The sequence below is a fragment of the Artibeus jamaicensis genome, unplaced genomic scaffold, assembly GCF_021234435.1.
Source record: "Artibeus jamaicensis isolate MK-2021 breed Jamaican fruit bat unplaced genomic scaffold, CSHL_Jam_final contig_387, whole genome shotgun sequence".
NCBI classification, from domain to species: domain Eukaryota; kingdom Metazoa; phylum Chordata; class Mammalia; order Chiroptera; family Phyllostomidae; genus Artibeus; species Artibeus jamaicensis.
The window spans coordinates 1,488,552-1,516,472 of NW_026521812.1; the positions used below are offsets into that span (position 1 = coordinate 1,488,552).

Sequence of the window (27,921 nt, forward strand, 5' to 3'; positions counted from 1 at the left end):
ATTCATAATTTCAAAATAAATTTGACATTTCTTACCAATATATAATAGAATACTAGAGCATGTATTTTTAAAAAAACAGGTAAAGAGAAATCAGAGTAAACATATTTCAGATGACCAGAAACAGTAAACATCAATTCAGTGTATTTACATGTCTTTTCAATAATATACTCTTTGCCCAGCTGGCCATAGAAAACTGTGGCTTTATCATCAAAAATGTGCCTCTGGATGGAATCTTTGATTCCCTGTTTCTACACTCAGTCATTGGAGGAGGTGGTTGAGGGACCCAGAACATGCAAACATTTGGTTATCGCTATTATGTCAAAAAACAAAACAAAACAAACCCAAGCGTGCCAGGAGTCTGCAGCTGAGACTGCCGTCTTAACTTTGTTACGCACCTTCGTATTCTTTTGTCTTTACGTTGCCTCAGGTGAAGGGATGCTAAATAATTCACACAGGTGCTAATTTGGTTGCTGTCCATTTCAGATTGTTTCTTTGCTTCCCTTCCCCACTCCTCAAAGAATAAAATTGGGCAGCCCCTCATTAAAATATGTTATCTCTAACATATAAAATAAGTATATATGTACATATATACATATATGTGTTTCCTTTTCAAGGACTGGGTAACTCCTCATTTTCCATCAAATAATCTTTCTTCATATACTTGGTACCCCTGACCAACCTCCACACTACCAGGTAAGCATCCTTTAATGACCTTTTGCTAGCTTCTTCAGAGCTACCTGCCAACAGCGGGACTCCTCTGCCCCTCGCATCTTGCCCCCTTTGCTGAGCGGAGCAACCTGCTGCCTTCCCACCTTCTGACCAGCCACTTCCACCTTCCTCTGGCGGCTGCTCCTCTGGCAGCTGCTCCATGACAAATGGCAGCTGCTCTCCGCCTGGCTGTGCCTCCTCTCCCCTGGGCTGCGATTCCAGGTCCTCGTAGTTGCTTTGCTTTCTGGTCTCCAAGAATTTGGCGACACAGTAAATGATGGAACCCAGGGTGTTCACCACGACGCCGGCAATGAATAGAGAGGTGGGCTCCACGTCGCTGAAGGCCACCATGCCCACTGTGATGGTGGCGATGCTCTTTACTACCCCCACGAAGCTGGTGGTCACGGCCGAGTTGATGTAGGTGCAGTGCAGCGTGGTGAAGTTCATGGCGCAGCCGATCAGAACGCAGGCCAAGAAGATGCAGACCATCGTCGGGTCCTTCCAGCCAGGGAAGGCCCAGGCTTGGATAGAGTCGGTGCTGGCGAAGGAGAGGACGACCAGCAGCGGGGTGGCAGACACGGCGATGACATACTGCGCGGTGAGCGGCCCGTGCTCGGTGTCAGCGCTCGCCTTCTGGATGAGCACCAGGTAGGCGGCATGCACCAGCACCGCCAGCACTCCGGTAACGTACCCCATGGGGTCACCGGTCAAGTCCCCGGCTCCTGAAGCGCGAGGAGGACCGCAGCGCCCGAGAAGGAAGGAAAAAGACAAGACACCAGGTTGGCGCCGGTGGCTCTCCACAGGGGAGACGCGTCCCGTTGGCAGGCAGATGCGTTTCCTGCCCCAGCTCTGCCCACGGGTATATAATGGTCAGTCAGTGCCCGCTGTGAAGCAGGAGGAGAGGCGCCTTCCCTGCCACAACCGCTGGGCATCCTGCCTACCTCCGTCCAGACAGCGGCTCGGGAGAATGCAGGTGCCCTCGGGGTAGGCACCATGGCTCCCAGAGCTGGCACAGATAGTACCCAGGTGCTTGGTATCCTTGCCGCCTCCCTGGGGCACCAGAACAGATAGGGATCCCCAACTAGTAGCTTCTAACCCTAGCAGGCTGGGCGCTGGGCGAAGAAGGACCTCCCTCACCCCCAAAAGGTTTCTCGCCCCCACCGGCCCCCATCTCAGTTGGCCAAACCCACGGGGGTCTCAATCCAGCCCTTTCTGCCTCAGGGCAGCCCCCAGTGCGGTGCCTGAGACCTGAAACTAGCCCGGATGGTCCAAACTAGCCCATTGCACACCACCCCCCCACACCCGCACCCCCACATCCAGCCCCGCGTGACCCAAAGAAGTTCACTGCCCCCTCCTTCCGGCTTGGTCTGGGGATTCCAGCTCCCGGGCTCCGGCGGCTGTCCCACCCCTCCCGGAGGAAGGAAGGGGTGAAGGGGTGCAGGGGTGGGGGGAGGACGGCACAGGGTGAGGCAGGGGCGGGGGTAGAAAACCAGGAGGGGGTGGGGTGGGGGCCCTGAAGGAGGGGGCCGAGGCTGGGGGCAGGCTCCCCTGGGTCTCAGAAGTCGCGTTTTCGAACCAAGCGCCCACATTTGGAGCTCTCCGCCGTCTGTCTCAGTCTCCCCAACGGGAAGTGAGAACGTTGCACTAGGCACCCCCCCCCCCCGCCTGCGGTCTCCGCCCGTGGGAGGGGTGGGCCGGGGTCGGCGCGGGTCCGCTCACCTGCCAGGGCAGCGCCGCAGGTGGTGATGAGCACGGCCGCGAGCACCCCCGGGGAGGGCGCGCCGTTCTTGAGCACCAGGACGCCGATGAGCATCGTGACGAGGGGCAGGCAGCGCTTGAAGACCACGTACATGGGCAGACTGAGGCCGCGCAGGGACCAGAGCGTGAGGCTCGACTGCAGCGTGGAGAGCACTGCGACCCCCGCGAAGGAGCGCGCCAGGCTCAGGCCGAAGGGGGGCACGGCGATGAGCCCGAGGCGCCGCAGCAGCTCCAGGCTCAGCGCCGCCGTGGAGCTGGTCAGGCACTGCACCAGGGTCAGGAAGGAGAACTGGTAGCGGCTGATGAGGAACTTGAGCAGGATGTTGAGGGAGCCCGAGAAAACCCCATGCGCGATGGCCACCGAGATGCCCAGCAGGCGGCCCCGGCACAGCTGCCGCATCACGCCGGCTGCGCCGCACCCGCGGTGTAGGAGCTCCGGGACCTGCGAGAGGAGAGCGGGGAGGAGAGCCGGGAGGAGCGGAGCGAGGGCGGCGGGGGCGCCAGCCCCACGCCGCGCGCGGAGGGCAGGGGGCGCCGGCTCAGCTGCAGAGGGCAGTTCCAGCCAGGCGTCCTCGCAGCTCGGTGGCTCCGCGTCCGACTGTCCCGCAGCTCCCGGGAGGCAGGGACGGGGGCGGGAGACTCCGAAAAGTGGCAGGGGTGGGGGGGCTGGTCTGAGAGGAGTGGCGGGAATCCTAGCGACAGCAATTTCTAAGTAGATGACGAGCTGCAATGGGTTGTGTCCCGCGCGGTTTCACCGCCAGCGAGAACACTCTGCGGCTGGAAGCCCGGGCAGCTGCCGTCGCCAGCCTGACCCGACCCGCGCCCCTCCGGCACTCGGCGCCCACCGGAGGGGGCTCTCGGGGCGCGGACCCCTCTCCGCCCGCAGTGCCAGCTGCTCTGGCTCGCCACTTCTTCCCGTCTCTGAGTCAAAGGACTCAGGTTGGGGGATCCCGTGTCCAGCTAAAGAACATTTTAGAAACAACAGCGCCCCGGGGTCGAGCACCGTTTATTAGCCGCAACAGGTGACGGCGCCCAGCCTCCTCCCCTCGCGCTGCGGGGGTTTGCCACCCACGCTCCCTCCTGGTACAGCCGTGGGGTCCTTGTCCAGTTGCTGGCCAGGTAGGGAAAAACGTCGGTGCCAGCGGGCCGCGGAGTTCCCTGATGCTCTAGATTAGGGCGCTGCCACCCTGATATTGAAGGAACCCACGGTTGCGAGACGCCAACCTGGCGAGCTCTCGGGCGCAAAGGCTGGTCCCTTCCGGCCCGGGGCACCACACACACAGTCAACGCGCCATCCAGGGAGGGACCTGCAATTACGCACGCAGTTCTGGGGGAGCTTCTGGAGGCGCAGTGGCCTTGGGAGGCTTCGGGGCGGAGGCAGGGGCACGTGTTCCAAGCAAGGCAAAGATGTGAACTGAGCAAAAGAGCAGAAACTAAGTCTCCGGAGCGAGTAGCGCTTACTGGTTCCAGAGGAGCGCTTGAGTAACCGGCCCCGGAGCAGGAGAGGGAGCGCAGGACCGCGCTGGAAACTTGGGGGCGTGAGGTGGGGCAGGAACTGGGCGAGACACGGATCCGAGACCGGGCGTGGCTTTCTGTGGATCCCGGGAACCTACCGCAGCCTGAAGGACCGCGGTGAGCCACCTCGGTGAGCAGGACAACCTCTGCCCCCCACCTCCCGGGACAGGGCACCTCTGCGCCCTGCGTAGAACTTGTGAACTGTTTACTTCCCAAGTTGGCTAAGAGTAAAAGGAAATTCTCATTTCCTGCAGCCCAAAGACTTTCGTGACCCTTTTATCCGAATTTTGTACCCTGAAAAGTAACGTCCAGAGTTGTAAACTTAGCCTAGTACAGTTCGCTCAGCAGAAGTCACGGTTAAAAGCCAGACACAGTTCAGTTTTCGCGCTACTGAAAAATGATGGACTTGGTCGTGGTTTGGGTGCGAGGCAGAAGGCTCGAGATCGCTGCGCTTCGCCTCTGGGTTCCTGCTAGTTTCTCATCCAGCCACGCCCACCGGCATCCCAACCCCCTAACCTTTAAATTCGGCACCACATTGAGCCTAACACACACGATCCATTTCTCTAGCTGTCGTTTTGCTTTCCCCTCCCTCCATATCTGCACCTCTGTGCCGAACGCGGCGCGTCCAGCCCAGATGGAAGACGCGATTATTGCCGCAGCAGAAAGATAAGTTACACCTGGGCGGCACTGCGGCCCTTCCCCGGGCCGGCTTTGTGTGTGCAGGGAGCTCCGTCCCGCAGGGCAGAGAGCGCGGGCTCCAGCAGACCTCCAGCGCCTGTGCTGAGCTCCATGTGGGGAACCTCCCTGCCTCCGACAGGTGGGCACTCAAGAAAATGTTTTCCAATGGTCCACTATGCCAACTTTCCAGGAATAACACTGGAAAGCATTACAGTGAAACCCGCGCTTCCGGTGCCCTGGGGAACTCTTGGGTTTTGTTGCTAAAAGCTGTGGTTACACACTATTGGCTTTTCAATGACTCTGTTTCTCAAATGTCGATGTTCTTTTTTTTTTTTAAAGGAAATAAGGAAGTTTGAAGCAACAGTTCAAATTATGTTTATGTATGAAGTATAAGCATATACTCAAAGTACACTCAGATAAAAAAACTCTCTGAAAATTAACTTTTGAAAGCCATCAGCAAATAACAGATCTCTGCTTCCGGGGCCATTGCAATTAAAGGATGGTTGCTTTAAGCCATCTTAAGTGAAGGTAATAAAGAATTGTCTGCACAGAACTAGTTTTGGAATGATTCATTTCTGCCAGCAGTTATAATTGCTTCCATTTGTGATATGAACATTAGGTAAAAGATTTGGGGCGGATTCAGCTATCCTACCCTTCTCATTCAGACAAGAATGTTTAGTTTAATATTTGAAATCTACATTGGCATGAAACAGAGTACATTTTCTCTATCGCATATAATTTTTTTCCATTAGGACTTTCATTAAAAAAAGGTTTTCATTTTTAAAAAAATTAACACCACCTCCCACACCAGTTACTAGATAAGCTACCAAAGAAAAAGGAGAGAAATAAGAATACTGTGTTTAGCAAAGATAATTTAACAAGAATGTAGATCTGAAGGTCAAAAAGCTATTTGACCTCCTGGTGTCAAGGTATCAAGGGTCTAGATTCACCTTGGATTATCTCTGGAGCTACTCAATAAATATTGATGGCATTACATAAATTCATTCAACACACACAGAGAGCAAGTATATTGGGCTACATAGTCTGTTAGCCACAGCGGATTCAAAGCAGAGCACCCATCTCAGTCCTTAGGACTCACAGGTGGAGGTGAGGCAGCCCGATGACGCTCATGCAGCAGCGGCACTTGTGGCAGAAACAGAGGAGCACCAAGGAGGGCAATAAAATCGGCCCTACAGGGGTATCAAATTGGGCTTCCTGCAGAAGGAAATATGGTCTTATTTCATCATGCTTAATTGCAAAAATAACACATGCTCATTATAGTACATAAATCAGACTTTATAAATAAGCGAATATGCTATTTTCGATGTTCCCCATCCCCAACCCCATTCCAGTCCCACTACACAGAGCTGGCTACTGTTAAGATTTTAGTGTAAGCCATTCACTTTTTCTTGCATATATATTTCTACATACTTAAATCCCTCTTTCAAAAAAACAAAATTTAAAATATAATACACATTTTTCTATAAGTTGCTATTTCTAAAAGCATATTGTGGTAACCAGTCTCCAAGATACTTCCCAAAGATCTCTCACTTCCTAGTAATCACACACTTGGTTAACCTCTCACATGCTGTGCAGTGATTGGTCTGTGTAACCAGTAAAATACAGGAGAGTGATGATGTCACCTGAAACTAGGTTATAAAAGACTGAGGCTTCCATCTTGGATTTTTTTGTGTGTCACTCCATCTGGGAGAAGCCAGATGCCATGCTGTAGGATGCCCAGTCTAAGGACAGTCCTCCACGGCGTCTTTGAGGCCTGCTGACAATAGTGTGAATGAATTGGGAAGCTGATCCTTTAGCCCTAGTTGATGCCCATAGACCCAGTGACAGCTTATCTGCAGTATCATGAGAAAACCTAACCCAGAACAACTCAGCCAAGCCAGTACTAGATTCCTGACCTATAGAAACTGTGAGATTAAAAAATGTTCATTGTTTTAAGCTGCTAAATTTTGGAGTGATTTGTTCCACAAATAGATAACTAATATACATATCAATAGAAATATATTTTTCCATGTCAGGCTACCTAGTTCTGCCTTAGTCTTTTAAATGACTCTTCTATAGTATAAGCCTTCTGTAGTCAGGTACCTAGATTTTGCCAAGCAATGATGTAATGAATAGCCTTGAACATCTGTACCTAAAGTACTTCTGTAATTGTTTGTGGGAGTTAGGGTGGGGATGAAAAGGGAGGTGGGAGTGGGGATTAGAGAGCAAGGCAGGGAATTCTAAAACTGGTAATTTTAAATCTTATATATCAAATTTGCCAAAAAAGTATTTAACAGTGCTTTTACTTTTACTACTATTGAATATTATCAATGTTTTACATTTGCCAAACTGATAAGCATAAAATGGGATTTCATTTTAATTTGCATTTCTTTGTCATCAAGAAAAGTCTAAATATCTTTTTTGAAGTATATTAAATATTTGCACTTCTACACATGAACTGTTGATAAAAGTGAACAAACTTTTATGTTATCAATTCTGGATAACTATTTATTACATATGCTACAAACATATCCTTCCAATACATTTTCTTTTAGCTTTGCTAATGGTGTATTTTACTATTTTAATTTTTGTATGCTGCCAATCTTATCCTTTAGTCATTTCACAGGACTTTCAAACAATGTAAGAATTTGCAGGACAGTCCAGGCAAATGGACTAACTTGAGCAAAGAGAAATGAAAATGCGCATTATTTAACAGGGGGTTTGTGAGCACCCTGGTGTTGCTGGAGCAGAAGTGTGTGACAATGTGGGGAGACAAGCAGACCTCGGACGTCTGCTTACTGAGCTTGAACTTTTTCTTGTAGGCAATCCTAGACCCAGAGAAAAGTTTGACACTGAAACTGATGTTATCAGATTGCATTTTAGACGCATCTCTCACAGCTGGGCTGCAGAGCATGGCTGCCCAGGGACAGAACAAGAAACAGATGCATCACTTAGGAAGCTGTTGTGACGGTCTAGAGAAAAGCTCATGATGGCCTGAAGTTGAGGCAGTGGTGGTGGGATGGAGGGGAGGAGACAAATGGAGAAATACTTAGGGGGCAAAAGGGACAGGGCTCAGTAATCTATTTAATGTGTCTTGAAGTGGACAGTGGGAAGAAGGGAAGGAACAAGGATGGCATTCCGGTCTTTAGCTCTAGTGCCCCGGTGGACAGTGCTGGCAACAAAAGAACTAGCATGTGCAGGAGAAGTTGGTTTAGCAAACAAGATGAGTTTGGTTAGAAGCACATGAGTGCAAAGACTTGTGGGAAACTCAGGTGGAGAAGGTAGGATATGCAGATTTGGAAGTACTCAATCATGCATGGAAGTAAAAAACATTTAAGTAGACTACCTCAAACAAGAAGAGGCATGTTAAGTGAGAAATTAATGAGTCAATTTTTGGAAGAGCCGAATCATAGCAAAGAGAGGCAGTTAAAAAGTGCCAAAGAAGGTGACTGACCTTGGGTGGAAAAGTCATTCCAGACCCAGAGTCAGCTTCATAGCTCTTTAGAAACTCAATTTTGTCAGTTTTCTCAGGAATGATCAGGATCTAGTCACCCAGGAGTTCTGTGTCTGTACTATTTCTCAGTGGGCCAATTTCTGTTATTCCGAGGAAAAGGAGGCCATGTGGCAGGACCAAGGGTTTGGATCCAGTCATAGAAGGTTTCAAATTCCAGCTCTACACTTCCTGGGTATCGTGACTCCTGAGAGACTTCGATTCCTTGTCTGGAAAAGTAGGAGGGCTTCCTTGCAGGGCCATTATAGAGATTAAAAGGAATAACATATAGAAAGCATCTCACATAGTGCCCAGATCACAGAAGGTGATCAGTGACCTGTGTTCCCTTTTCCAGCCCTCACTCTATAGCGCTGTGTGCGGTACTGCAGGTGCAGGAGGAGCTCGGGGCGGCAGATGGGGAAAGCTAAGAGCTCAGTAGCCACAAAACAGATGCACTTCCCCAGCCTGGAGGGAATGACTCTTGTCCTCTTAAAATTCACAGGCTGCTTGGCTTGTGAACTACCAAGAATTCAAAAATCTTGCCCATTCTCTTTCAGAAGAGAATCCAGCTCCTCTCCTTCTCATGCTCCAGTCTAGTGTTTCCAGTCCCCAGGGAATCCACTGGATGAGTGTTCACCTACCCTTGAGTGTATTGAGAGACTCAAAGAACCTAAGTATCATAAAGTTAGTATTCTAGACATCTCTGACATCTCCAAAATGGGGGGCGGGGGGGAGTAAATCAAGATGTTTAGTTTCTAAATCACAAATATTTATCTCAAAAGACACACGGTAGATTATTTTCATAAAATCTCTCCCATTCTAAAAGGAAAATAAGTCATTTCAATTAATTGTAAGTATGCTCTGGATCAGGTATTTTTACAGGTCTATTATAAATTCTGCTGATACAGAGAATACCCAGTGTGAACCTGCTTTTAGTGAACCGACTTGGTGTGATGCCAGTAGTTCTTGCAGAGGGAAGCAACAAGAAACAGCTCTATGAATTTCACCGTCATGACAGCTCCAAGGATGGGTTTGAGCTCCTTATTCCTTATAATGTATTCACGTTAAGCAGGGTCCTCTTTATGGGGCTTCTCGAAAACAATTAGTATTGATTTATCTTAGCACTAAGAACTGTGCTTTCCCGAGTCCATTCATTCACTTAACAAATATTTATTCCGTGCACTAGGCATGATGCTAGGGCCAAGCCTAGGACTAGGACCAACTTTTGCCTTCAGGCCTTCTGTGTTGAATTCTGTTCCTGACCAGGCTTGCCACTGATACTGCCTGTAGCAACTTTCGAGGATTCTGAGGTATATATAGATGTTCAAGCCCTGCTCCTGGCTAGACTTTGGCTCCTTTTGTTCTATCTTTCATGTGGTCTTGTTTTTCTTGTTTTGTTTTGTTTTATTCTGTTTTTTTGTGTATGTATATTTTTGTAAGTGATCGTAATTTTTTTCTGGAACAAGTAAACAAAGAAATATGTAAATTAGACAATATACATATAGTTTAATTTATTTTTGTTCTGATTACCACAATATATTTTGCTTTGTAAAAATTCTCAATAACTTGTTAAAAGTTTATGATAATTTTTGCCATTTATAATATTGCATTTTAATATTATATAAAAACATACATGTTATGCAAAGTTGTTTGTTTTACTAATTTTTCCCTTTTAACCTACTGTTTTACAGGTCATCAACACCTAGAGATTTTTCAAGGAGATGCAGGGAGGCCATGAAAAGGTTGATGGCATTCTTTAGGGCCCACGCCTTAGAACCCCGGCAGGACCTAAGACATTCTGCCCAGTAGTCAGTTTATTTCCTGTTCTTGTTGTTTTAAACACTTGATAGAACGGAAGCAGGAAGAGAGAAATACAGGGTCGTGCTACAACGCCAGAAAAGATGTGAATAACTAAAAAAGAAAAAAGTAAGCTCCACTGATAACATTCCAGGTTTTTAAAGCACGGCACCAGTCCCTGAGCAGGCCATTCAGTCCATGTGTCGAACACATAGCAGATGCACAGTAAATAACAGCTAGACAAGCTAAGTCTGTATTAGAGCCCTGTTGCTAAATCAAAGCTACGTCTACATCACATCTAGTGTCGTATCCATACACACACCACATCGGAAGAAACAATCTTGCTGGGGATGTCATAAAATGACAGATGATCAAGAGATGCAGTTTATTCTCATTTTTATCAGTAGTGATTATATTTTACATCAAGAAAGACAAATTAAAAATAAAATATGCCAAATAATCTATGGATCTCCCACATTTTCATTCATTTTATAACACAGAGGTTATATTTTAATGGATTTTATAAGATATACTATAACATCAATTACTCCTTAGAATTTTAAGAAATATGGCTTATGTATGAGGCTTAAATGGTGAGCCAAAGTCTTTATCAGCTGCCTCAAAAATGGTTCAGGGTAAATTTTTAAAATTTGAAATCTGAACAGCATGTAAAAGCATAATGACTATGTTATCAACAGTCAGTTTATTTCCTGGTAAGCAGTTCTTCAGCGAACACTCTCTATTTCTGACCACAGTAGTACGTCTCAAGCAGGTACGGTAAGGCAAACAGGATCATAAATCTTTATCGTTTCGTCCCAAGCACAGTCGGCCACCTAGAAAACAAGAAGGAACAGAATTTACAGAAATTAAATACTGACAGCAAAAGCCTAAGTCATTTAGAGTGTAGCAGATCAAGCACTAGTAAACGTATCTTTAAAAAGGAAGAACACAGGGTATGTTTTTGATAGAAGATCTATTTTCCTTTTCTAAGACACATTTCAGGGATTGTTTCCAGTTGGCTAAAGATGTCTGTAAAGATTTCCCTCTCCGCCACCCTCCCCTACCCCAGGGCTACATAATTTCCCATCCCTCCTGAGATAAACGTTGGAAAGATGTACTCCTTCCTCAACTGTGAACAAAGGCACTGTGCTAGGTATTGTGAGGATGGAATGGATATAAAGTACAGCTCTTGACTTCAAAGAATGGCTCATTCATTCAGTGAAAAATGTTCTAATAAAGACTTTCCTAGGAGGAACTTTTGAATCCAACTGTGAAGAAGATTTCACAAATGCTGAGGTGTTCGCACCAGCCCTCTTTTGGGGCAGACATGAGAGGCAAGGACATTCGAGTCTAAAAAGCCACGTTAAAAAGTGAAGGGAAGAAAGTCATTGGTGCTCAGGAACTGAGTTAAAACCTTGGTAAGTGTAATGTCTCGGGGTATGATTAATATATAAAATCAATTGTATTTCTACTACTACCTAGAAAAAAATTTTAATAAAAATTTTAAATCCATGTACAATAGCACCAAATAAAAAATACTTAACACATTTAACAAAAGATATGCAAAGTGTCCACTTTAAAAGCTAAACCATTGCTGAGAAAAATTAGAGAAGGCCTAAATAAGTGAGGAAATATACACACCATGTTCACAGGCTCAACTTTGTTAACAACTCAGTTCTCCCCCCAAATAATTTATAATTCATAATCCTAGTAGGCTTTTTCAAATAAAAATGCACAAGGTGACTTTTAAAGTTTATATAGAAATGTAGAGGACCTAGAGCAGCCGAAAGAATGTTGAAAAATAACAAGAAAGTTGTAGTATTTATACCACCCACCTTAAGATTTACTACAGTAATCAAGACAGTGAGGGTATACTGATATATTGATATAAGGGGGTATACAAGCAGATCAAAGGGAAAAAGAGAATTCAGGAATAAACCCCACACTTGGACAACTGCTTTTCAACAAATGCACTAAAACCACTCAATGGGGGGAAAGTCTTTTCAACAAATGGTGCAAGAACTGGATATCCATATGAAAAAAAAATGAACTTCAACTCGAAATTCACACCATAAACAAAAATTAATTTGAGGTGGATGGGCTACAGTCCTAAATATATAAGCTAAAGGTACAAAGCTTTTAGAAAAAAAGGAGAATATATCCTTAATCTGAAGATATGTAAAAATTTCACAGTCGAACACAGAAATTTATAATAAAAGTTTTTGATAACTTAGACTCAATAAAAAATAAAACTCTTGCTCATCAAAAGCCACTATTTAAAAAAAACAGGCAAGCCACAGAGTGGGAGCAAACATTCACAAAACATACCTCTGACAAAAAACTTGTATTTAGACTATATGAGGAACTACTATAACCCAATAACCAAAAGACAACCCAATTAGAAATGGGCAAAAGACTTTGTTAACAAACTATGATACATGAATGACCAATAAGCACATGAAAAAAATGTTCAACATCATTAGACATCAGGGAAATGCAAATAAAAGCCACAATGAGATATCACTACATACTCATGAGAATGGCTAAAATGAAAGATAGACAATGTCAAATGTGAGCAGGGATGTATAGCAGCTGTACCGCTCACACACTGCTGGTACAACCACTTTGGAAAACTGGCTGTTTTCTTTTAAGGCTACATATACACCTATCCTTAGACCCAGTACCTTCACTCCCAAAGGCTTATCCAACAGAAATGGAAACATGCTTATGAAACAATTCATACAAGAAAGTTCATAGCAACTTCATTCGCAATGGCACAAAATTAGAGACAATCTGTAGTGTAAGCCCTGACAGTAGCTTTTCTTTGGGTAATGTCAAGGGCCTGGCAAGCTTTGATTGAGAAGGCACACACTTCAGAGAGGCATCTGCGTCAGCGAAGTCTGTCTCAAATAAACACACTGCCCGTCACACAATAGCTATGTGTAATCCCTGCAGTGCCTCGTCCATTCTGGGTCCTGTAAGTAATAAGCTCTTTTTTCTTCAAAGCTCCCTAATGTTTATTGCTGGAGGGCATATAGTGATCCTAACATAAAACCACAAGGTTCAGTCCATCATAACACTGGTTTATTTCTTTATTTTTAATATATCTTATTGATTATGCTAGTTGTCCCATTCCCCCCTTTATTCCCCTCCACCCTGCACCCCCTCCCACCTACATATCCCCCCCTTTGTTAATGTCCATGGTTTGTACAGGTAAGTTCTTTGGTTTCTCCATTTCTTGTACGATTCTTAACCTCCCCCTTTCTATTTTGTACCTATCATTTATGCTTCTTATTCCTTGCACTTTTTCCCCCATTCTCACCCCTCCCTGCTGATAACCCTCCATGTGATCTCCATTTCTGTGATTCTGTTCCTGTTCTAGTTGTATGCTTAAGTTGCTTTTGTTTTATTTTGTTTTTAGGTTCAGTTTTTAATGGTTTTGAGTTTGTTGTCATTTTCCTGTTCATAGTTTTGATCTTGTTCTTTTTCTTAGATAAATTCCTTTAACATATCATATAATAAGGGATTGGTGATGATGAACTCCTTTAACTTGACCTTATCTAGGAAACACTTTATCTGCCCTTCCATGCTAAATGATAGCTTTGCCAGATTCAGTAATCTAGGATGTAGGTCCTTGCCTTTCATGACTTGGAATAATTCTTTCCAGCCCCTTCTTGCCTGCAAGGTTTCTTTTGAGAAATCAGCTGATAGTCTTATGGGCACTCCTTTGTAGGTAACTGTTTCCTTTTCTCTTGCTGCTTTAAAGGTTCTCTATCTTTAATCTTAAGTAATGTAACCATGATGTGCCTTGATGTGTGCTTCCTTGGGTCCAACTTCTCTGGGACTCTGAGCTTCCTGGACTTCCTAGAAGTCTATTTCCTTTGCTGGATTGGGGAAGTTCTCCTTCATTATTTTTTCAAATAAATTTTCAATTTCTTGTTCTTCCTCTTCTCTTTCTGGCACCTCTATGATTCAGATGTTAGAATGTTTACAGTTGTCCTCAAGGTTCCTAAGCCTCTCATTTTTTAAAAATTATTGTTTCTTCATTCTGTTCTGGTCAAATGTTGATTTCTTCCTTCTGGTCCAAAATGATGACTTGAGTCCCAGTTTCCTTCCCATAACTGTTGGTTCCCTGTGCATTTTCCTTTATTTCACTTTTCATAGCCTTCACTCTTTCCTCTATTTTGTGACCATACTCAACCAATTCTGTGAGCATCCTGATTATCGGTGTTTTGAACTGTGCATCTGATAAGTTGGCTATCTCTTCATCACTTAATTGTATTTTTTTCTGGAGCTTTGATCAGTTCTTTCATTTGGGCCATTTTTTTTCTTAGCACACCTCTTACATAGTAAGAGGGAAGAAAGAGCCTTAGGTATTCACCAGGGCGGGGCTACCCACGTTGCTACGTTGCTACTACGTTGTGGCGCTGTTCGAGAGGGAGGGGCCCAAGAGGGAACAGTGCTGCTTGCTCAGCACTCCATCGGCGTTCAGTCACTTCCCACACTGCCTACAAGCAAATTGGGCCTTCACCAGGGAATCGTAACACTGGTTTAGAAACCGGAACCAGGTAAGTGCCCCCAGGCATTTCTAGCTGGTCACATTACTATTCAATGGCTAACGATGGCACAAAACACAACTAAAATGCCCCTCGACAAGAGTGGATAATGAATTGTAATAAACTCATACAACTGAATGCTCTGAGCAATACAACAAAGGGAACTACTGATAAGCTCAATAACAGGGATGAATCTCAGATAATGAGCTGAGTTCAAGAAGCCAGAAATAAAAGAATACATATATTATACAATTTCTAAAACAGGCAAAAACTAATCTTGGGTAAAAAAAAAAATTAGGAGAGAGAAAGAGACTGATTGATTCCAGCTGGAGGTGGGGTGGGGCTGGGGAAAGACTGGGAAGGGCTCAAAGGGAATTTTGGAGGGAGATGCAAATGTTTTGTATTGTGACGGGATATAGATTACTCAGGTGAATCTGTCAAAACATATATCTAAGATTTGTATCTTCCAATGTACGTAAATTTTACCCAGAAATGGTAAGAACAATAATGACAATAACAATAATTGAATGAAGGGTGGGAAGTGAGTAGAGGAATAAATAAAATAAGAAATTTGATAACTGTTGAAGCTGAGTAATGTGAGCCCATTATCCAATAATATTTACTTTTATACATTTGAAATAAAAAAGAAAAAATATATAGGCAGTAACATGAAGGATGGAGTAGCAAAGCAAGTGATTTTGACCAAGGTATTTGCACTCTATTTTTCACCTTTTCATGGTTACAAAGTCAAAAAGTTATATAAGGGAGCCTGCAGTCTTGGTTGGTCTAATTATTTGCCTGTCACTAATTGTGAATATAAGAACCACTCAAATTAATCACAATATATTAAACCTTGTAATTCACCAGTAACATTTTAGATCAGAATCCAACCTAGACAGAAGAGTAGCGATCACTTAGTTAAAATATTTTAACGTTGAATTTATTGAGGTAACGTTGGTTAATAATGTTATATAAATTTCACATGCATAACATTACATTTGACATCGGCATTCTCTGTGTACTTTCCACCTGACCTCTAGTTCCCTTTCCACCTGACCTTTAGTTCCCTTTCTTTCCTACAGATTTGACTCCCTTTACCCACTTTACCCTCTCTCTACACTCCCCACTCCCACCTCTGGTAATTTAAGCATTAAAAGTCAGACATGTCAATATATGGTTGCTACCCATTTCTTTGTTTCTCACTGCACCAGGCTCACACTGGAAGCCAAGCAGCTTGTTCATGCCTCTGAGCCCTGTCCTTTCACTGCGCCCCTCCCCTGAACAAGCTCTCTTCTCCCTCCCCTTCTACTCAGCTGTACTTGGTTACTGGCACATGTGCCGCAGCTGTTGGGGGGCACGGGCTGGGTTTTCTATCACATAACAATGCCTCCATAAACATTAGCGCACAGAACGTATTTTACAGAGTAAGACCTCAGAGATTCACTTCTCCTGTTCACACTAGAGTAACAGACCTAGAACCAGAACCTAAATCTGTTGGTTCTGTCCCCTAACAATAGTGCCTCATGAAAGGCAAACTGACTTTCATTATTTGCCTTATCCTGCAGTTAGGATTATATCCTGAAGTTTTAAGTTTTTACACCATGGGACACAAAGATTATATTAATTTACCCTTGTTTCATATACATATATTTTTTCAAATGCGGGACACTTGAAAAAATATACACATAGATGGGGAGGGCCCATCTCGGGACACGGGAGGGCCCTCCAAAACCACCACCACCCTCTGGCCTCTGGAGTCACTGCTTCCCTCTTCCTTCCATGACTGACAGAAAACACAGGACTCTTTCTTCATGTCCATACATCTGAGGCCGGCTTGACAGGCATTAAAAAAAAAGACTTTGCTAAAAATAATGGTTAACAAAAAGACCAAAAAATAATTAAATGACATGAAAATAAATGATCTGTTTTATAGGCTAGGCCCACTCATTCGTTAGCTGGTCACACCAAGAAAGGAATCACCCTTAGCTCCCATCCTGCTTCTGCAAGACAAAACCCATCTCTCCCTCCCATCCCCAGCAATACTCTCCTGGCCACAAAGACTCCTTCAAGGCCAGACTCAGGATAGTGATGATAGGATATCTCCTTTCTCATCTACGGAAGATCCTCTTTCTCAGGTTCAGTCTCCTACTTAAGGACTCACTTCTTTGCCCATTACCTTGCTGTCAGGAAAAACTGTAAAAGATTGCAATCAGCAAAAAGATCCTGAGGTGTTCTTTCAGAGGAATGCCGGCATTGCCCTGGGGTCCCACAGCGTTACCTGATTCTCTAGGGGTCTCTGCCTTTCACTGTCTTTGAGTGGATTATTTTACAGCTCTGAAAGCTATAGAAAACTGATAGTAATCAAATGATTCTCATCCATTAAAGTTGCAAATGAATGTCGTCCTAAGTGAAGATGCAGTTGATGGCTCCATTGCTCCCCACGAGATGATTCCAACCTTACATTTTATTGTCCTGTGGATATTGACCAGTTTTGTACCTATTTCTAAATTTGCTTCAGCATTTAGTGACTGCCTATCTGGGTTTGTTCTTTGGTTCCTTTGAGCTAGTTGTAAAATCTTTGATGAGTTATATAAAATCTTTGACACGTGTTAATGCTATAATTGTATGAGTCACAATTGAAAATTATCCTTCAACATGGGCACACACAAGGACAGAGCTTATTTGCCCCAACAGGATAACAGTTATTTCCATGGAACATAATAAGCCTTGATTTCTCACAGGAGGTAGCACAGTAACAGAAAAGTTATTTCATTAAAAGAAGGGGCGTTAATTATACTGGAAAAAGAGACTAAGAATAATGGCTAAAATTAGACATGAAATGGAGCTCTACACCTCCTCCCAGAAAATGTAAAGAAAGCCAAACACATATAAGCCATAAGATATACAAATATAATCAATTTACCACTTCATCAAAAGAGATGAAGTTTTTCCTAGCACTACAGAAAATTACATAATATTCCTCCACTACAAAAACATTCAATGCTAGAAGAGTGGTTTTACAAGAGATACAAAGTCATTCAGATGGCTATTTAAAAATAAATAAATAAACAGCCCAACCCTCAAATAACCAAATGGATAGTATTCAGGTGTAGTTTCCTGACGGCATGTCTACAGGGCAGTGGTTCTGAAGCTTTCCTGTGCTTTAGAGTCACATTGAGGGCTCCTTCAGACACAGAGGGATGGTCCCCATCCTCATAGCATGGGTACTCAAGGTGGGGTCCCAGGACCAGCTTCACTGACATCACAGCCTGGGGTCTTTAAACCAAGGCCCGGGGTGGGCTTCAGAAAGTCCATAAATGCAGCACTTCGTGTGTATAAGCTTGTTGGGGGAGGAGAGAGGAAATCAACCATTTCCTTCAGTTTCTCCATGCCTGGCCCCCCAGAGTTAACCCAGGGCATTCTCTGGCTGAGCATTATCACCACCAAGGGAGGGAGCATTCTAACATAATTGAGAACCTCGGATGTTTACTAGTTTTCTTAACTGGGCTTCTGTCATGTGTACAAACCGTGCATTCTTTGAGAGAGCCTTATGTCTAGGAGTATTTGTTGTTAACGAAAAAGAAATTCAAAATTTAGCAGGATTTAAATATTCTTCTCAAGGACGAATTCTCTTCCTTTCTTGAGGGGAAGTAAGAAGTTTGCCACTTACACAATGAAAAAGACCTTGTGCCATATTTTCACACTTCCGTGTAAAATCTAAGTTTCAAATCTGGTAGGCTGAACTGTGAGAGGAAGATGACAAATCGGAGGTGGACTCAGGAAGAGGAAACATGACCGAACCATCTTTAAAAAAATATTCATTAGTCCTACCTGGAACATTTCTAAACCAAACGTTTTTGCAGCTTCCTAATCCTATTCTATAAATGCCAATATCTATAATTTCTACTTAAAGACATGATAAAATTTTACTAATCATTTAAGTTGTGGTTAATAACAATATTTTTATTTTATTTATTTTATTTGAGATTTGAACCTTGTTGAGTTCTGAATGGGCTAAAGCAGTCCATCGATCAACTCACAGGGCCAAATAAAGGAAACACAGATTTTTAAAAACATCTCTTCTAAGGGAGCAGAAGCTGTCGGCATCAGAGCAGAGCACGTTACAACATCTGCACAATAAATTAAGCTCTATGCTCTGCGAAAACAAGGAGAAAATAATATAGTTTCTGTTTTCTTTAAAGATTTTATTTATTTATCTTTAGAGGGGAAGGGAAGGAGAGAGGGAGAGAAATATCAATGTGTGGTTGCTTCTCCTGCATCCCCTGCTGGGAACTGGCCTGCAACCCAGGCATGTGCCCTGACTGGGAATCGAACCTCGGTTGTTTGTTTCACAGGCCTGCGATCAATCCACTGAGCTACACCAGCCAGGTAGTTTCTGTTTTCTAAGAACATTCATATACTTTTGTACAACTGTTACCGAACAAGAGGAGGTCCAAGGGAGGGGCAATACAATATTTGGCCCACCTAGGGATGCCAAAACCACTATACAACAGGGGCCCCTCTCCAAAAAAACCAAAATACTAAAATCTACTGGGCCCTTCTGTCCACCGCCAATTGGAAAGACATCTCTCAATGTCAGAGATTTGTGAAAAGGAAACAAAATGTTTATTTAATGCTATTCAGGCCTAATACCACCACTAAAATATCAAAGTCCTTTAGGTTTTACACGTACATCCACACAGCGCTCCCCTTCTCCCACTGTCCCAACTCCGGGTACCGTAAATCAGGAAAAGAGTACACGTCTGTGTTGCAGGCTGCTGGCGCCGTCAGCTGTGTCACTGTGCAGGATCTCGAGTTAATCCAAAGTACTCTGGTACCCTCTCATGGTCCACTGGCAAGAGTCCTTTGTACCCAGTTCCAGTCAAAGTCTCTCTTGCTTTTTCAGGCCCTGCAGCCACAGGGGGCACCCCAAAGCCGCAGGAGTCCGCACTCCACCAAAAGCATGTGGCTGTCTTCTTCACCTGGCTGCAGGGATCTCCATTCTGGCCAAACTGCGTGGTTTTTCCCTTTCACCTGGGAAAGAGGGGGTCCACACTCCGCCAAAACCACGTGGCTCCCTCTTTCACCCCACCAACAGGGGGTCCTTACTCTGCTGAAACCGCGTGGCTCTCTCCCAGGCCTTCTCACTCAGGAGAGCAGCCCCTAGTTTCCATCCTGAGTCCTCTCGTTCCATCCTCAGTCCCTCGCTAGTTCCAGCTTGAGTCCCTGCTACTCCCTTCTCACTCAGGAGTGCAGCTCCTAGTTACATTCTGAGTCCAAGCCTTTCTCACTCAGGAGAGCAGCTCATAGATCCCATCTTGAGTCCCAGCTACTACCTTCTCCCTCTGTCTGGCTCCAAACTTGGCCACTGCTATTTAACATATCTATGAAACCAGTTAAAGGTTATAGATATGTTAAATAACCATTCCTCCGGAGGTTAGCTCCAAAACTGTTGCTATGCAAAATAGCTCTCAATGGCCTGGCTCCATTCTTTCTTCCCCCTGTGGGGGGGGGGGGGGGGGTGGGGTGAGGACATCTTATATGTCTCTCCAATATTCCTATACACTTTGAACTCTGGACACCTTTCCAAATCTTCTCGGGGGGCCCCCCTGTCTGCACCCTGTATCACAACTACATCTGAACAGGGCTTTTTTTAGAGTCAGCAATTACATATCTTGATTGAATCTGTATTTGTTGTGTTTTGTATATAGTAAACCTTTAGTAAAGGCTTGTTGAATGAATGAATAAAGTAAGTCAATGAACCCATGCATGAGCAGGGATTTCCCTCCTCCAAAGATTTTGTTGAGTCGAGTCTCACATGGTAAAGAGTACCTACCCAGGTGTGAGGTCAGAATCTGGGTAAAGACAGGCAAAAAGTTTCATGGCATTTGGTGAACACATAGGATTTCTGAGTGTCATAAATGTTATTTAGATGGACTTCAGGGAGCTTCTATGTCCCAGGAGCTGTTGGTCATTTTTTTTGCACTATAAAGCTACCTAAAACATAATTCATATATACATATATACTTCTATTCATCCATTTTTTTAACAAATATTTATTGAGCACCTCCTCTGTGTCAGAATTATGCTGAGGACAATTATGCTGAGGACATTATGCTGTAAACATGATGGTCCAGCAGAAAGATGGATAAGTAAACACACACCTAACAGTGTAGAGTGATATGGACAATAACTGGGGAATTATGGGTCCGGCAGATGTATAACCAAATGTGAGGAAAGCACATGCTTTCAAGAGGAAGCATTCCCTAAACTGTGGAGTATACCTTAGCCAGAGAGTGTTTGTGGTTGTTATTGTTAGTGGGGTGGGGACATGAAGGAGGGAAGGAAAGTGTTCTAGGCAGTGGAATCAATAAGAATAAATGAAGAACTGAAAGTTCTAGCTTTAAGGCGACTAAATTGCATTATACCTCCTCTAATAAAATTTTTAATCTTTTGAGAGGGGCTTTTTTCTGACTCCCGTGCAACTCCCATCTAGGGTTCCTTGAAGGCTGGCTGCCCAGACTATCTTGTTTGGCCCCTTTCCTTACAGTGAGTGCGCATGTAGACACCCAGGGTGGGAGCCCCCAGGCTCTACCTTTTCTGCCCGAGGAGGCACCAGTGGGAAATTTACTTCTTAACCTTCAAGTCCCCACCATAGGGCATTTATTCCCTGTGCCTTCTGAATTTCCTTAGTCCGAGATCAAAATGCAAATCATTTCATTAAAACCTCAGAATCAAAATTATCAACATTATAGGAAAAATTATTTGTCAAATGTTGTATTTCTTTACTTAATCAAAAACTTAAAGACAGAATCAACCTTCATTATATTTTGAAAAGCTGCTATCTTCTAGGGCAGCGATTTTCAACCAGTGTTCAGCAAGAATGTTTAAAACCTGCAGTAGTTGACTCCTTAGTCGGGGCACTGACTTCTCCCTTAGATTGTTAAATTTTTTAAAAATCACAAAAGCCAACACAACAATAGCCATCCAGTGTGAATGAATCAAAATTACATGTATTTCTTTGTCAGACTGGCAAAAATATATTTTTGGTGTGCCGCAGAATTTTAGTAATTAATTTATGTGTGCCCTGAGATGAAAAAGGTGAAAAATCATTGTTCTTGGGTAAACATAACTAAACAAACGGGGTAAGATTTCACATAAGTCCTATTTTTAGTTGTTTCACTTTCACTTTTTTAGGTAATTTTTTAAAATCCCAACTCAAGCACATGTTTTTATTGCTTCTAGAGAGACGGAGGGAGGGAGGGAGGAACACGGATCGGCTGCCTCCTGCACACACCCCTCATCTGAACTGTGGATCAAACCCGCAACCCAGGCATGTGCTCCCACCAGGGATCGAACCAGCAACCTTTCTGGTATACTGGATGATGCTCCAACCTACTGAGCCACCAGCCAGGGCCATTTGCACTTTTAACAGAAAAACAGAGATTTCTAAGTTTGAGTGATAAGCACACTGATTTTTTGCTACTGTCCTAATAATGTCAATTTCTTTAAAATATATTATGAGACATTCTTAAAAAACTGGATAAATATTTATTATCAAAATAGCCTATTAACTTCTAAATAGTTATAGCATATACATTATGACACTGTCACACATGGAAAGCTTGAGAACCACTGTATTGAACAAGCATTCAGCACTTCCTATGTGCAAAGTACTAGACTAGATTCTACAGTAGACCAAAGGATACTAAAGAAACACACCCAGTCAATAAGTTGCTTATAATAACAATTTATCTCTAGTGAATCACATAAGACTTGTTTGTTACAGGGCATGCTCAGTAACAATGGTCCTACGAATTCAGGAAAAGTAAACACAGTGAAAACACCAGATTTTAAATAAACGTGTAACTTGGAAAATAGATTTCTATTCATTAATTTTATCAATTATCTCCATTTTGTTAAAATATTTACACATGCCTCTGATAAGGTAATTTATTTCAAATGATTTAATATGGCTGATAATATACAACAAAGAATTCCTACTGACTCATTAAGAGATTTACTTTATTGACAAGTTTTCCATTTCCTATCTATCATTATATTCTTTTCTCTCAATTTTATGAACAACTGCTTTTGCCCTTGGGAAGCTTATTTAATCTACTGTAATTACTATATGACATATGGCCTCTTTAGCAAAAATGAACAAGAGAAAAAAGGCAGAAGGATGTAGACAGAATGCAAAATAATCACTAACAGTCAACATTAAATTTTGAAAAAGTAGCCTGGTCATCATGTTACATTGTATTCCATTATCCACTGAGATAAGAACTTGTTTTACTTCCCAGTAGAAAGTAACAACAGAGAAGAACATGGTTTATTGTGTCAGTTACTACAGAGTTTAGGTAATAGTAAGGAAAGAGTTAACTAAGCCTACTGAAATACTTTTCATTCATTCATTCACTCCCTTATTCACTTAATACTTATTTTATATATTTGTGTATGTGTACACATTAATGTGAATGTATTAATCCACTTACATTAATCACTACGTATCTTCTGGCATATAATTGACACTCAGATATTTACTGAATCAAAAAAGGAAAGGAGTGAAGGAAGAGAAAAATTTATTCTGGACTTTGAAAGGCAGAAATAGTTAACATAGGCAGAAGTGGGGAGAGTGAGAAAAACAGTGGCAAAAACATGAAGACAACACGTAATATAATCAATATGTCATAGAAGGATTCCATGAGATGGTAAGAAATATAATTAGAAAATAATACAATTTATATTGAATCTCGAAAGCCAGATTAAAGGTTCAGACTCTACCCTGAAGGTAATAGGCTATCTCTTTAAGGTTTCTAAGATGACATGACAACAATTTAATGGTATTGATTTGTAAGTTAAAACTTTCAAGTAATTATTATGGTTAATGGTCACAGTAGGTAAGGAGCATCACAGGAGGGTTGACCATGAGTTTGTAATATTTGTATTAGATGAGAAAGACCTAAAAAATGGTAGCAATAAGAAAAAATGTATTCTATTGCAGGCACATGGTATGTCCTTTTGCAAAGTTATATAATTTTCTTTATCTGCAGTCCTTCACATTCTAAAACTTTTATTCCTCTATGTATCCTACACACACACATACACAGAGTGTTACTGTCATTTAATGGTAGTTTTCCCATTTTATTTTCTAACTGATAGTTACTGGTATCTATACAGTATTTATTTTTGTATATTTATTTTTACTGGTCTTATTGAACTCTTACCATTTTTAATAGATTTAAAGTTGATGTTCTTAGATTAGAACATTTGACAATCATATGCAGTACAAATAATCATAAAATTTCCTACATTTAAAATATATTCTATTTTATTTTCTTCTATTATTAATTGGCTATAATTTTTAGAACCTATAATTAACAACTATAATGAACAACAGTGATGGTAGTTTGCATTATGAAAAGCTCTCCCCTGATGCAGTTTTGAAAATCAGTGGGATGATGGAAACAGCTTAGAGATTAGTTAAGAGACTATGGTAGTAACCTAAGGCAGATGTACTAAATAAATGCTTATCTAAGTCCTGGAGCTAGCTAGATTTCAGAGGTACTGGTAAGAAAGAATTAATAAACTCAATGTCCAAAGAACTTAGGGGTGCAGTTAGACAAAAAAACTAGGATGACTTCCCATGTCTCTGGTCAGGCCTCAGCATACAATCGACTGACCAAGTTAGAAATACTGGAAGAAAAACAAGACATCAATTTAGATTCATGGGTCAAGAATCACTAGAATATAATTAAATGACAGCTTCAAGGGGGAAGTTGCAGTCCCTAATAATAGAAGACAACAAAATTTCAAGGGAAGTTCTAGATGTCTAGTAATAGGAGAGAAACAGAATTTACTGATTAAGAGATAAGATAACGGGAAAGTTCTCCTTCGTTATTTTTTTCAAATAAGTCCCCGATCTGGCAAAGGAAATAGACATGCAAGTCCAGGCAGCTCAGAGAATCCCAAAGAAGTTGTATCCAAGGAGAAACACACCAAGACAAATCATACTTGAATTACCCAAGGTTAAAGATATGGAAAGAATCTTAAAAGAAGCAAGAGAAAAGGAGACAGTTGCCTACAAAAGAGTTCCCATAAGACTATCAGCTGAGTTCTGAAAAGAAACCCTACAGGCAAGAAGGGGCTGGAAAGAAAGTATTCAAAGTCATGAAAAACAAGGACCTACAGCCTAGATTACTCTATTCAGCAAAGCTATATCATTTAGAATGGAAGGGCAGATAAAGTGCTTCCCAAATAAGGTCAAGTTAAAGAAGTTCATCATCACCAAGCCCTTATTATAGGGAATGTTAAAGAGACTTATCTAAGAAAAAGAACAAGATCAAAACGATGAACAGTAAAATGACAACAAACTCACAACTATCAACTGAACCTGGAAAAAAACAAAAACCAAAACCAAGCAAACAACTAGAACAGGAACAGAATCACAGAAATGGAGATCATGTGGAGGGTTATCAGTGGGGAGGAAGGTAGGAGGAGAATAGAGGGAAAAGGTACAGGGAATAAGAAGCATAATTGGTAGGTACAAAATAGACAGGGAGAGGTTAAGAACAGTACAGGAAATGGAGAAGTCAGAGAACTTATATGTATGACTCAAGAACATGAACTAAGCGCAGGGGATGCTGGAGGGAATGGGGATACAGGGCAGAGGGGGATAAAGTGGAGAAAAAAATGGGACAACTGTAATAGCATAATCAATATAATATACTTAAAAAAGAGATAAGATAATGGCATTAAGTGAGCTTTGAAAATAGAGGAACTAACTGAAGATGTAAAAACCAGCAGATAATTATGGAAACAAAGACCTAGATGAGGAAGCCAGTGAGAAAATTAGGAACCTACTAGAAATGGGAAAAATAGAGAAAGAACGTAAATATTCTGAGGGAATAGAGATGGAAGAAGATAGTCATTCTTGGCTATTTTTACAGTAAAGTAGGAGGTAAGGTCAAATGTCCAGAGTGTTAATGACAGTGTAGAAGACTAAGAAAAGATACTGTGGAGAATGGACTAGAAAATCAAAAAGACTTTAAAGGCAAGTTGAGTAGGATCAAGAGCCCAAATATAGTTTCTTTGAAAAGCAGTTCATAGTGTGCCAAGTTAACATTTTTGCTTGGAAGCAATGCTCCATAATCTAGAGAAAGGAAAATGAGTAAGAGAGTGGGTGATTCAGGAATGGGAGCTCAGAGGCAGAGGCAACAGAGGCTCGGGCACCCAAAATTCTGGCAGCTCTCACTGCAAGGGCTGTCCATGGAGTGCAGAGGGCAGCAGGCACAGGCCAAACACATCCAACTTAGGGACACACTAAGATCTTACAGAGCTGGGTCTGCGCAATGTTTGACGGCTGGGGAAAAACAAGCACTTGTTATATAACTTCAAGGTAAATATTAGACAATTATGAAAGCGTCCATGAGGAAACAATAGAGACCACTGCCTGAGGACAGCGGATGCTTCGGGCAGATGTTCTTTCCAACTCTAAAGCCTGTGTGACGATACAGAAAATACCACCGCAGGTAAAAACTGCACAGGACACAGGTATTCTGACTACCACGAATGCCAGTCCTCTTCTAAAACCTCAATTTCCAACCTTATACTGAGAAATTGAAAATATTTTATCCATTGTTAACCTTTAAACCTGATATCTAAGATTGTGAGCATAGGGATTTGAATCAAAACAGCTAAATTTTAAGTAACAAATACCTTTTGCTAAAACACCAACAAAACCAAAGATACTTTTAAGAACACATCTAAAGAACTATTTAAATCAGAATTAAATCTAAGCATCTTGTACCAAACGACAGAAAAATATACAGAATTCTTTCTACCCTATTTTAAGGGTACTATAAAGATACGTACATATTCCTAGCATGGGTAGATTGGGTTATTCATTTATTAAAGATTATGTTTGGCAAGTATTTTAGGAGTCCCAGAAACAAAATTCTTATGTGTAGTGTGACTATGACTATGCAAATATGCACACATACAGAGTAGTTACCTTTGGGGAGCAAGGAGGGGGTAAGATTTGGGAGGAAGCCTGAGCGCGCCCCTGGGATGCTGGTAGTGTTCTATAACTTAATCTGCGTGATGGGCACACGAACATGGTCACTTCTTGATAACTTATTGAGCTGTACACTTAAAATCTGTGCGTTTTCCAATGAGTGCTAAACAATGTTTTTAAAAAGGACTAAAAAACATTAATATGGAATAACAGAGATTCTGCTTGGAATGGTAAGATCTTTGTCTTTCTTTTATATGTAATTTCCTAGTTTCATCATGAGAAAAAAAGATAAATTTTGTTAAACATAGAGAGGTGATATCTTGGAATTGGCTAATAATTTCTCCTTTAAAAGAGAAATAACTATCTCCTAAAAGGAATGTGTAACGATAGATAAGCCTGTACCCCGTTAATAAATGCTAGACTGAGTATCAGTGAGCATCTGAAAGAGCAGACTTGTGACTGAAGAGCAGAGAGTCAAGAATTCTAAAAATACATGAATACAGGAAATCCCAATTATACAAATGGGTATGTTACAGGTCTAGAATCATAAACCTAAAAAATGGAAAAAGGGCATCCAATTTAGAAATAATAAGGATAAAAGAGAAAAGGGAAAGCGCCAGAACTGTACAAATCATGATCAGAGGGAAAATAAATCAAAGAAGAATTTTTTTGAACTGAAAGATGACTTCAGCCTGGTTAACAAGTGAGGGCAAAGAGAATTTCTCTGCAATTATTCTTACAGAATGACCCCAGACACTTATTTGTCAAGTTTTAAACCTTTAAAGACAAGATCTTACATTCAGTCAAGAAGAAAGGAGGTGTAATTTAAGAATGCTTTAGATCTCATCTTTCAGATCTCTAAGAAGGGAGAAGCTAGGAAAAAAAAAAAGAATTACAAATACAAGAACTCAGATAAATCTCCTTTAAGACAGATACTACATTAAGACACAGAAGCTCTACAGTAATGTCAGCAAAGTCCTATAGCTGTTCAGATCACCACAAGAGACAACATATTTCTGAAAGCAGAATGAATGGTCCTTACTTTCTAAAAGGCAAGGCACAGATACTTTTTAAGGGAATAAATAAAGTATGAACAAAGAGTGAAAAAAATTAACATGCTTCAGTAAACTTGACCACATACTGTGAGAGTAAAGGATAAATATCTTAAAAGTAAATTAAACTATTAACCAGACGAACAAAAATTAATTTGGTAAAATTTAAATAGCCACATGGAGTCTCTTTCTCACTCTTGGAATTTGACTGGCTTGTGACTTGCTTTGCAACAGAAAGGATGTGTGTGACTTCCAAGTCTACCCCTGAAAATACCTTGTAGCTTTTACTCTCACCCTCTTGGAAATCTACAAGAGCTAAGTGAAGAAGCCCGGGCTCATCTGGGGACA

General features: G+C 42.2%; 2 protein-coding genes across 2 annotated transcripts in view; both read right to left on the minus strand.

The window, feature by feature from the left end:
- Positions 1-66: 66 nt before the first annotated feature.
- On the minus strand, positions 67-3,057 carry SLC35D3 (solute carrier family 35 member D3). Its single transcript, XM_037148817.2, has 2 exons — positions 2,428-3,057; positions 67-1,430 (listed from the first exon to the last, which is right to left on the minus strand). Exons 1-2 carry the CDS (start codon positions 2,864-2,866, stop codon positions 610-612), a joined length of 1,260 nt encoding a protein of 419 aa, XP_037004712.1. The 5' UTR covers positions 2,867-3,057; the 3' UTR covers positions 67-609.
- A 6,617-nt stretch (positions 3,058-9,674) lies between these two features.
- PEX7 (peroxisomal biogenesis factor 7) overlaps positions 9,675-27,921 on the minus strand; it is a 68,482-nt gene continuing 50,235 nt past the window's right edge. Inside the window, exon 10 of the mRNA XM_037148819.2 lies at positions 9,675-10,779. Within this exon, the coding sequence (XP_037004714.1) occupies positions 10,711-10,779 (69 nt within the window). The 3' untranslated portion in view covers positions 9,675-10,710. The remainder of the gene's footprint in view (positions 10,780-27,921) is intronic.